Source organism: Agelaius tricolor, unplaced genomic scaffold (assembly GCF_023055355.1).
Source record: "Agelaius tricolor isolate 1412-34295 unplaced genomic scaffold, bAgeTri1.0.p SCAF_88, whole genome shotgun sequence".
NCBI lineage: Eukaryota > Metazoa > Chordata > Aves > Passeriformes > Icteridae > Agelaius > Agelaius tricolor.
Window position 1 is genome coordinate 144,919 of NW_027269348.1, and position 16,774 is coordinate 161,692.

At 61.9% G+C, this 16,774-nt stretch overlaps 1 protein-coding gene and 1 long non-coding RNA gene across 6 annotated transcripts in view; one reads left to right on the forward strand and one right to left on the reverse strand.

Moving 5' to 3' along the window:
* The window catches only part of XAB2 (XPA binding protein 2), a 40,060-nt gene that overhangs the window by 20,525 nt on the left and 2,761 nt on the right, over positions 1–16,774 (reverse strand). For 2 of the 4 annotated variants that reach the window (XM_071418528.1, XM_071418527.1), the window contains exons 2-7: positions 15,781–15,929; positions 12,807–12,930; positions 9,583–9,780; positions 6,840–6,974; positions 5,414–5,578; positions 3,541–3,685 (exon numbers count right to left, since the gene is read on the reverse strand). In XM_071418528.1, the coding sequence (XP_071274629.1) occupies positions 3,541–3,685; positions 5,414–5,578; positions 6,840–6,974; positions 9,583–9,780; positions 12,807–12,930; positions 15,781–15,929 (916 nt within the window). Of the gene's footprint in view, positions 1–3,540; positions 3,686–5,413; positions 5,579–6,839; positions 6,975–9,582; positions 9,781–11,979; positions 12,002–12,806; positions 12,931–15,780; positions 15,930–16,774 lie in introns of those variants that run through there. The other 2 variants (XM_071418530.1, XM_071418529.1) reach the window with 1 other exon arrangement.
* Positions 14,214–15,721, forward strand: LOC139585695 (uncharacterized). 2 transcript variants are annotated; one of them, XR_011677203.1, is made up of 5 exons: positions 14,214–14,256; positions 15,042–15,123; positions 15,407–15,481; positions 15,574–15,595; positions 15,678–15,721. It is a non-coding gene; the product is annotated as an uncharacterized lncRNA (long non-coding RNA). The 2 variants fall into 2 exon arrangements; XR_011677204.1 differs by lacking the exons at positions 14,214–14,256; positions 15,042–15,123 and having other exon boundaries at positions 15,399–15,481.

Genomic DNA, 16,774 nt, shown 5'->3' on the forward strand with positions numbered 1-16,774 from the left:
GGTCACACAGGGTCACAGGGGTCACACAGGGGTCACACAGGGTCACAGGGGACACAGGGACAGTGTGGGCACAGCGCCATCAGCCACTCAAAGCGGGCCAGGCACAGCTCCAGCTCCACCTCCTCTGCGGGGACAAGGGACAGACAGATGACACAGGGTCACACAGAGTCAGGGGACATGGGGACACACAGTGACAGGGGTCACAGGGTCACACAGGCACAGCGCCATCAGCCGCTTGAAGCGGGCCAGGCACAGCTTCAGCTCCGCCTCCTCTGCGGGGACAGAGGGACAGAGAGGTGACACAGAGTGACAGAGGGGTCATACAGAGTGACACAGGGACATGGGGACACAGGGACATGGGGACACAGCCGCTCGAAGCGGGCCAGGCACAGCTCCAGCTCCAGCTCCACCTCCTCTGCGGGGACAGACAGGTGACACAGAGGGGTCATAGAGTGACACAGGGACATGGGGACACAGGGACAGCGCCATCAGCCGCTCGAAGCAGGCCAGGCGCAGCTCCAGCTCCACCTCCTCTGCGGGGACAAGGGGACAGACAGGTGACACAGAATGACACAGGGGTCATACAGAGTGACACAGGGTGACACAGGGTGGTGGGGTCACAAGGTTGACAGGGGACATGGGGACAGACACAGGGACACCGTGGGCACAGCACCACCAGCCCCAGCTCCAGCTCCAGCTCCTCTGTTGGGACAGAGGGACAGAGAGGTGACACAGGGTGACACAGAGTGACAGAGTGACAGAGGGTCACACAGGGTGACACAGAGTGACAGAGGGTCACAGGGGTCACACATGGTGACACAGGGTCACAGGGGTGACACAGGGTGACACAGAGTGACAGAGGGTCACAGGGGTCACACATGGTGACACAGGGTCACACATGGTGACACAGAGTGACACAGGGGTGACAAGGGACACGCAGGGTCACAGGGGTCACACTCAGGGGCCACAGGGGTGACACATGGTGACAGAGGGTCACAGGGGTCACACATGGTGACACAGAGTGACACAGGGTCACAGAGGTCACACATGGTGACACACGGTGCCACAGGGTCACAGGGGTGACAAGGGACACGCAGGGTGACACAGAGTGACAGAGGGTGACACATGGTGACACAAGGTGACACAGGGTCACAGGGGTGACAGGGGACACGCAGGGTCACAGGGGTCACACAGGGTCAGGGGACACAGGGGTGACAAGGGACGCAGAGGACACGAGGACATGGGAACACCCCGGGCACAGGGGTGACCCCGCGGTTTTGGGGTGCCCTGCCCGGTTTTGGGGCGCCCCCCACAGTTTTGGGGTGCCCCCCACAGTTTTGGGGTGCCCTGCCCGGTTTTGGGGTGCCCTGCCCGGTTTTGAGGTTCCCTGCCCAGTTTTGGGGTTCCCTGCCCAGTTTTGGGGTCCCACGCCCGTTTATGGGATCCTCCCTGGTTTTGGGGTTCCCTGCCCAGATTTGGGGTTCCCTGCCCATTTTTGGGGTGCCCTGCCCGTTTTCAGATTCCCTGCCCACTTCTGGGGTCCCCTGCCTGTTTTTTGGGGTTCCTTGCTCATTTTTGGGGTCCCTCTCACCATCCTGGCCCTGTCCCAGCTGTGCCTGCCTGTTTTTAGGGTTTCCACCCAGTTTGGGATTCCCTGCCCATTTTTGGGGTTCCCTGCCCATTTTGGGGGTTCCCTGCCAAATTTTGAGGTCCTCCCTGCAGTTTTGGGGACGCTCTCAATGTCCTGGCCCTGTCCCAGCTGTGCCTGCCCAGTTTTGGGATTCCCTGCCCATTTTTGGGTTCCCTGCTGTTTTTTGGGGTTTCCCCCCATTTTTGGGGTCCCTCTCTCACCGTCCTGGCCCTGTCCCAGCTTTCCCTGCCCATTTTTGGGGTTTTCCCCCATTTTTGGGGTTCCTTGCCCATTTTTGGGGTCCCTCTCACCGTCCTGCCGCTGGCCCAGCTTTCCCCGCCCGTTTTTGGTTTCCCTGCCCATTTTTGGGTTCTCCTGCCCCGTTTTTTGGGATTTTCCCCCATTTTTGGGGTCCCTTTCCCAACGTCCTGGCCCTGTCCCAGCTGTGCCTGCCCGTTTTTTGTTTCCCTGCCCATTTTTGGGTTCTCCTGCCCCGTTTTTTTGGGGTTTTCCCCCATTTTTGGGGTGTTTCTCACCGTCCTGGCACTGTCCCAGCTGTGCCTGCCCATTTTTGGGGTTTTTCCCCCATTTTTGGGGTGCCCTGCCCATTTTTGGGGTTCCCTGCCTGTTTTTGGGTCCCCTCTCACCGTCCTGGCCCTGGCCCAGCTGTGCTTGCCCGATTTTGGTTTCCCTGCTCATTTTTGGGGTCCCCTGCCCGTTTTTTAGGGTTTCCCCCCCATTTCTGGGGTTCCCTGCCCATTTTTGGGGTGTTTCTCACTGTCCTTGCCCTGGCCCAGCTGTGCCTGCCCAGTTTTAGGGTTTCCCCCCCATTTTTGGGGTCTCCTGCCTCATTTTTTGGGGTTTCCCCCCCGTTTTTGGGGTGTTTCTCACCATCCTGGCCCTGTCCCAGTCCCAGCTGTGCCTGCCCAGTTTTTGGGGGTTCCCTGCTCGTTTTTGGGTTGCCCTGCCCATTTTGGTGTCCCCTCCCCATTTTGATGTCCCCTGCCCATTTTTGGGGTCTCCTGCCCCGTTTTTTGGGGTCCCTTTCTCACCATCCTGGCCCTGTCCCAGCTGTGCCTGCCCAGTTTTAGGGTTTCCCCCCCATTTTTGGGTTCTCCTGCCCCGTTTTTTGGGGGTTTTCCCCCATTTTTGGGGGTTTTCCCCCATTTTTGGGGTTTTCCCCCATTTTTGGGGTCCCCTCTCACCATCCTGGCCCTGTCCCAGCTGTGCCTGCCCAGTTCTGGGATTCCCCGCCCGTTTTTGGTTTCCCTGCCCATTTTTGGGGTCTCCTGCCCCGTTTTTTGGGGTTTCCCCCCATTTTTGGGGTCCCTTTCTCACAGTCCTGGCCCTGGCCCAGCTGTGCCTACCCATTTTTGGGGTTCCCTGCCCATTTTTGGGGTGTTTCTCACCATCCTGGCCTTGTCCCAGCTGTGCCTGCCCGTTTTTGGGTTGCCCTGCCCATTTTGGTGTCTCCTCCCCATTTTTGGGGTCTCCTGCCTCGTTTTTGGGGGTTTTCCCCCATTTTTGGGGTCCCTTTCTCACTGTCCTGGCCCTGGCCCAGCCGTGCCTGCCTGATTTTGGTGTCCCCTGCCCGTTTTTGGGGTTTCCCCCATTTTTGGGATTCCCTCCCATTTTTGGGTTGCCCTACCTGTTTTGGTTTCCCTGCCCATTTTTGGGGTCTCCTGCCCCGTTTTTTGGGGTTTTCCCCCATTTTTGGGGTGTTTCTCACCATCCTGGCCCTGGCCCAGCTTTCCCTGCCCATTTTTGGGGTTTCTCCCCCGTTTTTGGGGTCCCTCTCACCGTCCTGGCCCTGTCCCAGCTGTGCCTGCCCGATTTTGGTTTCCCTGCCCATTTTTGGGGTCTCTTGCCTTGTTTTTGGGGTTTCCCCCCATTTTTGGGGTCCCTCTCACCGTCCTGGCCCTGTCCCAGCTGTGCCTGCGTGTCCAGCAGCGCGGCGATCACGCTCTCCTCGAAGCGGGCGTAGCTGTCGAACACCTGCGTGAAATCCCGAACCGTCATCACCGTCTGCACGGCCTCCTCGTACACATCCCGGGCCTGGAACGGGGCAAAAACGGGGTAAAAATGGGGGTTAAAGGGTTAATGGGGTCATCATTGTCTGCACGGCCTCCTCGTACACATCCCGGGCCTGGAACGGGGCAAAAACGGGGGTTAAAGGGTTAATGGGGTCATCACCATCTGCACGGCCTCCTCATACACATCCCGGGCCTGGAACGGGGCAAACACGGGGTAAAAATGGGGTAAAAATGGGGGTTAAAGGGTTAATGGGGTCATTACTGTGTGCACGGCCTCCTCGTACACATCCCGGGCCTGGAACGGGGCAAAAACGGGGGTTAAAGGGTTAATGGGGCCATCACCGTCTGCATGGCCTCCTCGTACACATCCCGGGCCTAGAATGGGGTAAAAAAGGGGTAAAAATGGGGGTTAAAGGGTTAATGGGGTCATCACCGTCTGCATGGGATAAAAACAGGGATAAAAACAGGGATAAAAACGGGGGTTAAAGGGTTAATGGGGTCATTACTGTGTGCACAGGATAAAAATGGGATAAAAATGGGGGTTAAAGGGTTAATGGGGTCATCACCATCTGCACGGCCTCCTTGTACACATCCCGGGCCTGGAACCGGGTAAAAACGGGGTAAAAATGGGATAAAAACGGGGTAAATATTGGGGTTAAAGGGTTAATGGGGTCATCACCATCTGCACGGGATAAAAATGGGATTAAAACGGGATTAAAACGGGGCTTAAAGGGTTAATGGGGTCATCATTGTGTGCACGGGGTAAAAACGGGGTAAAAACGGGGGTTAAAGGGTTAATGGGGTCATCATTGTGTGCACGGCCTCATCATGGACATCCCAGGCCTGGAACGGGGTAAAAAAGGGGTAAAAATGGGGGTTAAAGGGTTAATGGGGTCATCACCATCTGCACGGGATAAAAACGGGGTAAAAATGGGATAAAAGCGGGGGTTAAAGGGTTAATGGGGTCATTACAGTGTGCACGGCCTCATCATGGACATCCCGGGCCTGGAATGGGATAAACTGGGATGAGCTGGGATGAGCTGGGATGAACTGGGATAAACTGGGATGAGCTGGGATGGGACTGGGATGGGACTGGGATGAGCTGGGATAAACTGGGATGAACTGGGATGGACTGGGATGAGCTGGGGACAGAGGATGGGACAGAGGTGGCCCTGAGTGGGGACAGGGACTGGGATGGCAGCTGGGGACAGGGAGTGGCACTCAGGGACAGGTGTGTCAGTCTGTCCCAGGTGTGTCAGTCTATCCTGGTGTGTCAGTCTGTCCCATCTGTGTCAGTCTGTCCAGGTGTGTCACTCCCAGGTGTCCCCAGGCGTGTCAGTCTGTCCCAGGTGTGTCAGTCTGTCCCATGGCTGTCAGTCTGCCCAGGTGTCCTCCCAGGTGTCCCCAGGTGTGTCACTCTGCCCAGCTGTCCCCCCAGGTGTCTCCAGGTGTCCCCAGGTGCGTCACCTTCTCCAGGTGTGTCAGTCTGTCCCATGGCTGTCAGTCTGTCCCACGTCTGTCAGTCCATCCCAGGTGTGTCAGTCTGTCCCAGCTGTCCCCCCAGGTGTCCCCAGGTGTGTAACTCTGTCCAGCTGTCCCCCCAGCTGTCCCCCCAGTGTCCCCAGGTGTGTCAGTCTGTCCCAGGCGTGTCAGTCTGTCCCAGCTGTCCCCCCAGTGTCCCCAGGTGTGTCACTCTGCCCCAGCTGTCCCCTCCCCAGCTGTCCCCCCCAGGTGTCCCCAGGTGCGTCACCTTCTCCAGGTGCCCGCAGCGCACGTAGCAGTCGGCCAGGGCCCCCCAGAGCCGGCCCCGCTGGTCGGTGAAGCGCGTGAGGCCCCCCCGGATGATGCCCCCGGCGTCCAGGGAGCGCACGCGGTCGGGGTGCTGGGAGAGCAGCTCACACAGCTCCTGCCATAACTGACACAAACAGGGTGTGAGAAACCCCAAATCCACCCTAAATCCACCCCAAATCCAGCCCAGGGTGCTGGGAGAGCAGCTCACACAGCTCCTGCCATAACTGACAGAAACAGGGTTAAAAACCCCAAAAATCCACCCTAAAACTGCCCCAAATCCACCCTAAATCCACCCCAAATCCAGCCCAAATCCAGCCCAAATCCAGCCCAAATCCAGCCCGGGGTGCTGGGACAGCAGCTCACACAGCTCCTGCCATAACTGACAAAAACAGGGTGTGAGAAACCCCAAAACTGCCCCAAAATTGCCCCAAATCCATCCTAAATACACCCCAAATCCAGCCCAGTGTGCTGGGACAGCAGCTCACACAGCTCCTGCCACAGGTGTCCCCCAGGTGCCCCCCACCTGTCCCCAGGTTACCCCCAAGCATCTCCAGGTACCCCCAGATGCCCCCGGGTGCCTCCCAGGTGTGCCCAGGTACCCCCACTGCCCCCAGGTGCCCTGTGCCATCCCCAAGTGCCCCTCAGGTGTGCCCAGGTACCCCCAGGTGTCCCCAGGTGCCATTCAGGTGCCCCTGGCTTTCTCCCACCTGTCCCCAGGTACCCCTAGGTACTCCCCATTGCCCCCAGGTACCCCCAGATGCCCCCAGGTGCCCGCCACAGGTACCCCCAGGTGCCCCCCAGGTGCCCTGTACCCACCCCAGGCATCCCCCAGGTGATTCCAGGTGCCCCCCAGATGTCCCCAGATGCCCTTCAGGTGCCCCCAGGTACCCCCCAGGTACCCCCATGTCTCCCCAGATGCTCCCAGGTGCCCCCCAGGTGCCCTCCAGGTGTTCCCAGGTGCCTCCCAGGTGCTTGCAGGTGTGCCCAGGTGCCCCCCCACGTGTGCCCAGGTACCCCCATGTCTCCCCAGATGCTCCCAGGTGCCCCCCAGGTGCCCTCCAGGTGTTCCCAGGTGCCTCCCAGGTGCTTGCAGGTGTGCCCAGGTGCCCCCCCAGGTGTGCCCAGGTACCCCCATGTCTCCCCAGGTGCTCCCAGGTGCCCCCCAAGGTGCCCCCAGGTGTGCCCAGGTGCCCCCAGGTGCGCCCAGGTACCCCCATGTCTCCCCAGGTGCTCCCAGGTGCCCCCCAAGGTGCCCCCAGTTGTGCCCAGGTGCCCCCCGGTGCCCCCCAGGTGTTCCCTGGTGCCCCCCCAGGTGTGCCCAGGTGCCCCCCAGTTGTGCCCAGGTGCCCCCAGGTGCCCCCCCCAGGTACCCCCCCGGTGCCCACCTGGTAGTTGGATTTGCCCTGGCGGGACACGAAGCGCTCGTCGTTCACCAGCCGGGCCAGGACCTGCGCGGCCTCGTCCAGGCGGCCCACGGAGCGCAGGTAGGACACGTACTGCTCCGCCTCCTCGGGACACAGCTGGGGACACAGGGACACCTGAGTGTCACCTGAGTGTCACCTGTGTCACCTGAACCCCACCTGAACCCCCCCGTACTGCTCTGCCTCCTCGGGACACAGCTGGGGACAAAGCCACCTGTGTGTCACCTGTGTGTCACCTGAGCCCCCCCGTACTGCTCCGCCTCCTCGGGACACAGCTGGGGACACAGGGACACCTGAGTGTCACCTGAGTGTCACCTGAACCCCACCTGAGCACCCCCGTACTGCTCCGCCTCCTCGGGACACAGCTGGGGACAATGGGGACAGAGGGACACCTGAGTGTCACCTGAGTACCCCCGTACTGCTCCGCCTCCTCGGGACACAGCTGGGGACAATGGGGACACCTGAGTGTCACCTGAGTGTCACCTGAGTGTCACCTGTGTCACCTGAACCCCACCTGAACCCCCCCGTACTGCTCCGCCTCCTCGGGACACAGCTGGGGACAAAGCCACCTGTGTGTCACCTGAACCCCACCTGAACCCCACCTGAACCCCCCTGTACTGCTTCGCCTCCTCGGGACACAGCTGGGGACACAGGGACACCTGAGTGTCACCTGAGTGTCACCTGTGTCACCTGAACCCCACCTGAGCCCCCCCGTACTGCTCCGCATCCTCGGGACACAGCTGGGGACAGAGGGACACCTGTGTGTCACCTGAGTGTCACCTGAGTGTCACCTGAACCGCCCCGTACTGCTCTGCCTCCTCGGGACACAGCTGGGGACAACAGTGTCACCTGAGTGTCACACCTGTGTCACCTGAGTGTCACCTGAGCCCCCCTGTACTGCTCCGCCTCCTTGGGACACAGCTGGGGACAAAGCCACCTCTGTGTCACCTGTGTGTCACCTGAGTGTCACCTGAACCCCACCTGTGTCACCTGAACCCCACCTGAAACCCCCCTCACTGCTTGACCTCCTTGGGACAAGCTGGGGACAGAGGTGTGACCTCAGTGTCACCTGAACCTGTCAGTGTCACCTGCACACCCAGGTGTCCAACCATCACCCCAAGGGGACACTGCCACTTGTGTGCCTGTCCCCAGGTGTGGCACCAGGTGAGAGGTGAGTGCCCAGGTGTGCCCAGGTACCTTGAGGAACCTCCTGAAGAAACACATGGGGGTCTCGGGCAGTGGGGGTGTGTGTGTGTGTGTGCCCAGGTGTGTGTGTGTGCCAGGTGTGTGTGTGTGTGTGTGTGTGTGCCCAGGTGTGTGTGTGTGTGTGCCCAGGTGTGTGTGTGTGTGCCCAGGTGTGTGTGCCCAGGTGTGTGTGTGTGTGCCCAGGTGTGTGTGTGTGTGCCCAGGTGTGTGAGTGCCCAGGTGTGTGTGTGTGCCCAGGTGTGTGTATGTGCCCAGGTATGTGTGTGTGCCCAGGTGTGTGTGCATGCCCAGGTGTGTGTGCCCAGGTGTGTGTGTGTGCCCAGGTGTGTGTGTGCATGCCCAGGTGTGTGTGTGCATGCCCAGGTGTGTGTGCCCAGGTGTGTGTATGTGCCCAGGTGTGTGCGTGTGCCCAGGTGTGTGTGTGCATGCCCAGGTGTGTGTGTGCCCAGGTGTGTGTGTGCCCAGGTGTGTGTGTGTGTGCCCAGGTGTGTGTGTGCCCAGGTGTGTGTGTGTGTGCCCAGGTGTGTGTGTGTGCCCAGGTGTGTGTGTGTGCCCAGGTGTGTGTGCCCAGGTGTGTGTGTGTGCCCAGGTGTGTGAGTGTCCAGGTGTGTGTGTGTGCCAGGTGTGTGTGCCCAGGTGTGTATGTGTGCCCAGGTGTGTGTGCATGCCCAGGTGTGTGTGCGTGCCCAGGTGTGCCCCCATGCCCCCAGGTGAATGCCCGGGTGTGCCCAGGTGAGTGCCCAGTTGTGCCCCCAGGTGTGCCCAGGTACCTTGAGGAACCTCTTGAACATGCGCACGGCGGTCTTGGGCAGTGGGGGTGTGTGTGTGTGTGTGCCCAGGTGTGTGCGTGCCCAGGTGAGTGCCCAGTTGTGCCCCCAGGTGTGCCCAGGTACTTTGAGGAAGCGTCAGAAGACGCGCACGGCAGTCTCAGGCAGAGGGTGGGCATGGGTGTGTCTGCCCAGGTGTGTGTGTGTGAGTGCCCCCAAAGCCCCAGCTGTACCCAGGTGTGCCCAGGTGTGCCCCCAGGTACCTTGAGGAACCTCCTGAAGACACGCATGGGGGTCTCGGGCAGCGGGGGAGTGTGTGTGTGTGCCCAGGTGAGTGCCCAGGTGTGCCCAGGTACTCTGAGGAAGCAACAGAAGATGCGCACGGGGGTCTCGGGCAGCGGGTGCGTGTGTGCCCAGGTGAGTGCCCAGGTGTGTGAGTGCCCAGGTGTGTGTGTGTGCCCAGGTGCCCCCAGGTGCCCCATACCTTGAGGAACCTCCTGAAGACGCGCACGGTGGTCTCGGGCAGCGGGGGGGTGTGTGTGTGCATGCCCAGGTGTGTGCATGCCCAGGTGAGTGCCCAGGTGTGCCCAGGTGCCCCCAGGTGCCCCATACCTTGAGGAACCTCCTGAAGACGCGCACGGCAGTCTCGGGCAGGGGGTGCATGTGTGTGTGTGTGCCCAGGTGCCCCCAGGTGAGTGCCCAGGTGCCCCCAGGTGCCCCCAGGTGTGCCATACCTTGAGGAACCTCCTGAAGACGCGCACGGCGGTCTCGGGCAGGGGGTGGCGGCGCACGAAGCTCAGGTAGGGCGGCCAGAGGCGCCGGTGCTGCGTGATGGGCAGCGCCCGCAGCGCCCGGTCAAAGGTGCGGCGAGTGCGAGTGACCCGGCCCTGCTCGGCCAGGAACTGGCAGTAATCCAGCCAGATCCGCGGCATCTGGGGACACAGGGGACATTGGGGACATCATTGGGGACAGGAACTGGCAGTAATCCAGCCAGATCCGCGGCATCTGGGGACACAGGGGACATTGGGGACATTGGGGACAGGAACTGGCAGTAATCCAGCCAGATCCGTGGCATCTGGGGACACAGGGGACATTGGGGACATCACTGGGGACATCACTGGGGACAGGAACTGGCAGTAATCCAGCCAGATCCGCGGCATCTGGGGACAGGGGACACCAATGGGGACATCACTGGGGACATCATTGGGGACATTGGGGACAGGAACTGGCAGTAATCCAGCCAGATCCGCGGCATCTGGGGACACAGGGGACATCATTGGGGACATCATGACATGAGGACATCAGGGACATTGCGGATATTGGGGACACTGGGGGACACTGGGATGTGGGGAGAGGGGACATTGGGGTCATTGGGGTCATTGGGGACACTGTGACATGGGGATAGGAGACACTGGGGTCATTGGGGACATTGGAGCATGGGGGACACGGGGACACTGGGCACACTGGGGACATCAGGGACATGGGGACACTGGGGACACAGTGGCTGGCAGCGCCCCCGCCCTGCTCAGCTGTGATCTGCTGTCCAGGACAGGCTGGAGCCACCCCAGGGTGGCAGTGTCCTCCCTGTGTCCCCATGTCCCGTGTCCCCTGTGTCCCCTAACCCTGTGTCACCCCTGCCCCTCGTGTCCCCTGTGTCCCCAAAGCCCGTGTCCCCTGTGCCCCTTGTGTCTCCTGTGCCCCATGTCCCCTAACCCTCTGTCACCTGTGCCTCCCGTGTCCCCTGTGCCTCCCGTGTCCCCCGTGCCCCATGTCCCATGTCACCGCTGCTCCTCATGTCCCCTGTGCCCCTCATGTCCCCTGTGTCCCATGTCCCCAAAGCCCGTGTCACCACTGCCCCTCGTGTCCCCCGTGTCCCATGTCCCGTGTCACCGCTGCTCCTCATGTCCCCTGTGTCCCCCCCATGCTTGTCGCCTCCGTGTCCCCCTCGTGTCCCCATGTCCCCTCTGTGTGCCCACCAGTGGTGTGCCATGTCCCCATGTGCCACGTCCCCTCTATGTCGCTGTCACCTCCCTGCCCCGTGTCCCACTCGTGTCCCCATGACCCCTGTGTCCCCATGTCCCCTCTGTGTCCCCACTGCCTGTGTCCCATGTCCCCATGTCCCACTCATGTCCCCATGTCCCCTCTGTCCCCATCACCTGCGTCCCATGTGGCACTCCTGTCCCCATGTCCCCTCTATGTCCCTGTCACCTCCCTGCCTCGTGTCCCACTCGTGTCCCAATGTCCCCTCTCTGTCCTCATCACCTCCCTGGCCCGCGTCCCCATGTCCCACTCACGTCCATGTCCTGTGTCCCCATTGCCTGTGTCTCATGTCCCCACGTCCCACTCGTGTCCCCACGTCTCCTGTGTCCCCATCACCTGTGTCCCATGTCCCCTCTATGTCCCTGTCACTTCCCTGCCCTGTGTCCCATGTCCCACTCCCGTCCCCACATCCCCTCTATGCCCCTGTCACCTCTCTGCCCCGTGTCCCTATGTCCCACCCATGTCCCCATGTCCCGTGTCCCCATGTCCCCACACCCCATGTCCCCTGTGTCCCCATCCTCTCCCTGCCCCGTGTCCCACTCATGTCCCCCATGTGCCACTCGTGTCCCCCCGTCCCCTCTGTGTCCCCATGCCGTGTCCCCATGTCCCTCCCTGCACGCCAGTGTCCCCCCAGAGGCCCCCATGTCCCCTGGTGTCCCCCAGGTGTCCCCATCGGTACCCAGGTGTCCCCAGGTGTGTTCCCCCAGGTGCCCCCCTGTCCCCAGCTGTCTCCGAGTATCCCGATATCCCCAGGTGTCCCATGTCCCCAGGTGTCCCGATGTCACCGGTTGTGCTCCCCCAGGTGTCCCATGTCCCCAGGTGTCGCCACATTCCCGGGTGTCCCCCCATGTCCCCCCAGGTGTCCCCTCATGTCCCCAGGTGTCCCCCAGGTGTCCCCATGTCCACCCAGCTGTCCCCAGGTGTCCCCCAGCATCCCATGTCACCAGGTGTCCCCCCAGGTGTCTCCATACCCACCCAGCTGTCCCCTTATGTCCCCAAGTGTCCCCTCACATCCCCAGGTGTCCCTGGTGTCCTCAAATGTCCCCCCAGGTGTCCCCCCAGATGTCCCATGTCCCCCCAGGTGTGCCCACCTTGTGCATGAACACCAGCGCTCTCTCGCGCACAGCATTGGCCCCTCACATCCCCAGGTGTCCCCTCAGGTGTCCCATGTCCCCAGGTGTCCCCCCAGGTGTCCCAGGTGTGCCCACCTTGTGCATGAACACCAGCGCTCTCTCATGGACGGTGTTGGCCCCTCACATCCCCAGGTGTCCCTCCATGTCCCCAGGTGTCCCCCCATGCCCACAGGTGTCTCCAGCTGTCCCCATGTCCCCAGGTGTGCCCACCTTGTGCATGAACGCCAGTGCTCTCTCGTGCATGGCACTGGCCCCTCACATCCCCAGGTGTCCCCAGGTGTCCCCGGTGTCCCCACCTTGTGCATGAACACCAGCGCTCTCATGTGCATGGCATTGGCCCTTCACATCCCCAGGTGTCCCCTCAGGTGTTCCCCCATGTCCCCAGGTGTCCCCCCATGTCCCCAGGTGTCCCCAGGTGTGCCCACCTTGTGCATGAACACCAGCGCTCTCTCGTGCACAGCGTTGGCCCCTCATATCCCCAGGTGTCCCATGTCCCCAGGTGTCCCCCCATGTTCCCAGGTGTCCCCAGGTGTCCCCCCAGGTGTGCCCACCTTGTGCATGAACACCAGCGCTCTCACGTGCATGGCATTGGCCCCTCACATCCCCAGGTGTCCCCCCATGTCCCCAGGTGTGCCCACCTTGTGCATGAACACCAGCGCTCTCTCATGGACGGCGTTGGCCCCTCACATCCCCAGGTGTCCCCAGGTGTTCCCAGGTGTCCCCCCATGTCCCCAGCTGTCCCCATGTCCCCAGGTGTCCCCAGGTGTCCCCCCAGGTGTGCCCACCTTGTGCATGAACACCAGCGCTCTCTCGTGCACGGCGTTGGCCTCCTCGAAGGCGGGGTCAGAGGGACAGCGACCTTTGACCTGGGCCCGGCGCTGCCGCAAGTACTGGTACCACAGCTTGTAACTGGGGACACAGGTGACACAGGTGTCATTAGTGTCACCTGACACCTGTCACACCTGTCATCAGTGTCACTGACACCCCTGACACCCCTGTCACAGGTGCTGGTACCACAGCTTGTAACTGGGGACAGGTGACACAGGTGACACAGGTGAGACACCTGTCATTAGTGTCACTGACACCCCAAATACACCTGTCACAGGTACTGGTACCACAGCTTGTAACTGGGGACACAGGTGACACAGGTGACCCAGGTGTCATCAGTGTCACTGACACCCCTGTCACACCTGTCACCCTTGTCACAGGTACTGGTACCACAGCTTGTAACTGGGGACAGGTGACACCTGTCACACCTGGCACCTGTCACACCTGTCATCAGTGTCACTGACACCCCTGTCACACCTGTCACAGGTACTGGTATCATAGCTTGTAACTGGGGACACAAGTGACACCTGTCACACCTGACACCTGTCACACCTGGCACCTGTCACACCTGTCATCAGTGTCACTGACACCCCTGTCACACCTGTCACAGGTACTGGTATCATAGCTTGTAACTGGGGACAGGTGACACAGGTGACACAGGTGACACAGCTGTCCCTTGGGTGACCTGGCACTGGGGACAACTCTGTCACCTGTGCCACCCCCAGTGCCCTGTCCCCTGTGCCAACCCTGTCACTGGGGCCACCCTGTCACCTGTGTCACCTGTGTCACCCCCATCACCTGGGCCACCCTGTCACCTGTGTCACCTGTGCCAACCCTGTCACTGGGGCCACCCCCCAACCTGTGGTACCGCTGTCACCCCCATCACCTGTGCCACCCTGTCATCTGTGTCACCTGTGTCACCCCCATCACCTGTGCCATCCTGTCACTTGTGTCACCTGTGCCATCCTGTCACCTGGGCCACTCTGTCATCTGTGTCACCTGTGTCACCCCCATCACCTGTGCCATCCTGTCACTGCGGTCACCTGTGCCAGCCCCTGTCACCTGCTGTCACCTGAGAGGACCTGGCTGTCCCTGTCCCCATGAGGGGACCCGGCAGGGCCCCACCTGCCCCCACCAGGGCACTCAGGTGCTCCCTCCTGTGCCCCCCAGGTGTGCCCAGGTGAGCCCCCAAAGGTCCCTGAGCCCCCCAGGTGTGCCCCAAATGTGCCCAGGTGAGCCCCCAAAGGTCCCTGTGCCTTCCCAGGTGCACCTCTGGTGCCCAGGTGTGCCAGGTGTATCCCAGGTGCCCCAGGTGTGCCCATGCCCCCGTACCTGCCCGGCAGCTCCCTCAGGTGTATCCCAGGTGTATCCCAGGTGTGCCCAGGTGTATCCCAGGTGTGCCCAGGTGTGCCCATGCCCCCGTACCTGCCCGGCAGCTCCCTCAGGGCTCTCGGGTGTATCCCAGGTGTATCCCAGGTGTGCCCAGGTGCCCCAGGTGTGCCCATGCCCCCCCAGATATGCCCACGCCCCCCCAGGTGTGCCCATGCCCCCGTACCTGCCCGGCAGCTCCCTCAGGTGTATCCCAGGTGTATCCCAGGTGTATAACAGGTGTATCCCAGGTGTATCCCAGGTGTATCCCAGGTGCCCCAGGTGTGCCCAGGTGTGCCCACGCCCCCGTACCTGCCCGGCAGCTCCCTCAGGTGTATCCCAGGTGTATCCCAGGTGTATCCCAGGTGTGCCCAGGTGTATCCCACGTGTATCCCAGGCGTGCCCAGGTGTATCCCAAGTGTGCCCAGGTGTGCCCAGGTGTGCCCATGCCCCCCAGGTGTGCCCATGCCCCCGTACCTGCCCGGCAGCTCCCTCAGGTGTACCCCAGGTGTATCCCAGGTGCCCCAGGTGTGCCCAGGTGTGCCCATGCCCCCGTACCTGCCCGGCAGCTCCCTCAGGGCTCTCAGGTGTATCCCAGGTGTATCCCAGGTGTGCCCAGGTGCCCCAGGTGTGCCCATGCCCCCCCAGGTATGCCCACACCCCCCCAGGTGTGCCCATGCCCCCGTACCTGCCCGGCAGCTCCCTCAGGTGTATCCCAGGTGTATAACAAGTGTATAACAGGTGTATCCCAAGTGTATCCCAGGTGTGCCCAGGTGTGCCCATGCCCCCCCAGGTGTGCCCATGCCCCTGTACCTGCCCGGCAGCTCCCTCAGGTGTATCCCAGGTGTAGCCCAGGTGTATCCCAGGTGCCCCAGGTGTATCCCAGGTGTATCCCAGGTGCCCCAGGTGTGCCCATGCCCCCCTACCTGCCCGGCAGCTCCCTCAGGTGTATCCCAGGTGTATCCCAGGTGTGCCCAGGTGTATCCCAGGTGTGCCCAGGTGTGCCCATGCCCCCCCAGGTGTGCCCATGCCCCCGTACCTGCCCGGCAGCTCCCTCAGGGCTCTCAGGTGTATCCCAGGTGTATCCCAGGTGTGCCCAGGTGCCCCAGGTGTGCCCATGCCCCCCCAGATATGCCCACGCCCCCCCAGGTGTGCCCATGCCCCCGTACCTGCCCGGCAGCTCCCTCAGGTGTATCCCAGGTGTATCCCAGGTGTATAACAGGTGTATCCCAGGTGTATCCCAGGTGTATCCCAGGTGCCCCAGGTGTGCCCAGGTGTGCCCACGCCCCCGTACCTGCCCGGCAGCTCCCTCAGGTGTATCCCAGGTGTGCCCAGATGTATCCCATGCCCCCCCAGGTGTATCCCAGGTGTATCCCAGGTATGCCCACGCCCCCCCAGGTGCGCCCATGCCCCCCCAGGTGTATCCCAGGTGTGCCCATGCCCCCCTACCTGCCCGGCAGCTCCCTCAGGTGTATCCCAGGTGTAGCCCAGGTGTATCCCAGGTGTAGCCCAGGTGTATCCCAGGTGCCCCAGGTGTGCCCAGGTGTGCCCATGCCCCCCTACCTGCCCGGCAGCTCCCTCAGGGCTCTCTCGTAGATTTGGTTGAGGCGGGGGCGGGGCCCGCGCTGCCGGGCCTGGGCGTAACGGAGCCACCCCCGCACCGAGAACGGGTTCCGGAGCAGCTCCTCCTCGTGCTGCACCTCCTCTTCCTCCTGCATTGGGGACATTGGGGACATTGGGGACACTCAGGGGACATTGGGGACACACACAGGGACAGCTCCTCCTCGTGCTGCACCTCCTCTTCCTCCTGCATGGGGACATTGGGGACACTCAGGGGACATTGGGGACACACACAGGGACAGCTCCTCCTCGTGCTGCACCTCCTCTTCCTCCTGTATGGGGACATTGGGGACACTCAGGGGACATTGGGGACACTCAGGGGACACACACAGGGACAGCTCCTCCTCGTGCTGCACCTCCTCTTCCTCCTGCATTGGGGACATTGGGGACACTCAGGGGACATTGGGGACACACACAGGGACAGCTCCTCCTCGTGCTGCACCTCCTCTTCCTCCTGCATGGGGACATTGGGGACATTGGGGACACTCAGGGGACACACACAGGGACAGCTCCTCCTCGTGCTGCACCTCCCCTTCCTCCTGCATGGGGACATTGGGGACATTGAGGGGACATTGGGGACACACACAGGGACAGCTCCTCCTCGTGCTGCACCTCCTCTTCCTCCTGCATTGGGGACATTGGGGACACTCAGGGGACACACACAGGGACAGCTCCTCCTCGTGCTGCACCTCCTCTTCCTCCTGTATGGGGACATTGGGGACACTCAGGGGACATTGGGGACACACACAGGGACAGCTCCTCCTTGTGCTGCACCTCCTCTTCCTCCTGCATGGGGACATTGGGGACACTCAGGGGACATTGGGGACACACACAGGGACAGCTCCTCCTCGTGCTGCACCTCCTCTTCCTCCTGTATGGGGACATTGGGGACACTCAGGGGACATTGGGGACACTCAGGGGACACACACAGGGACAG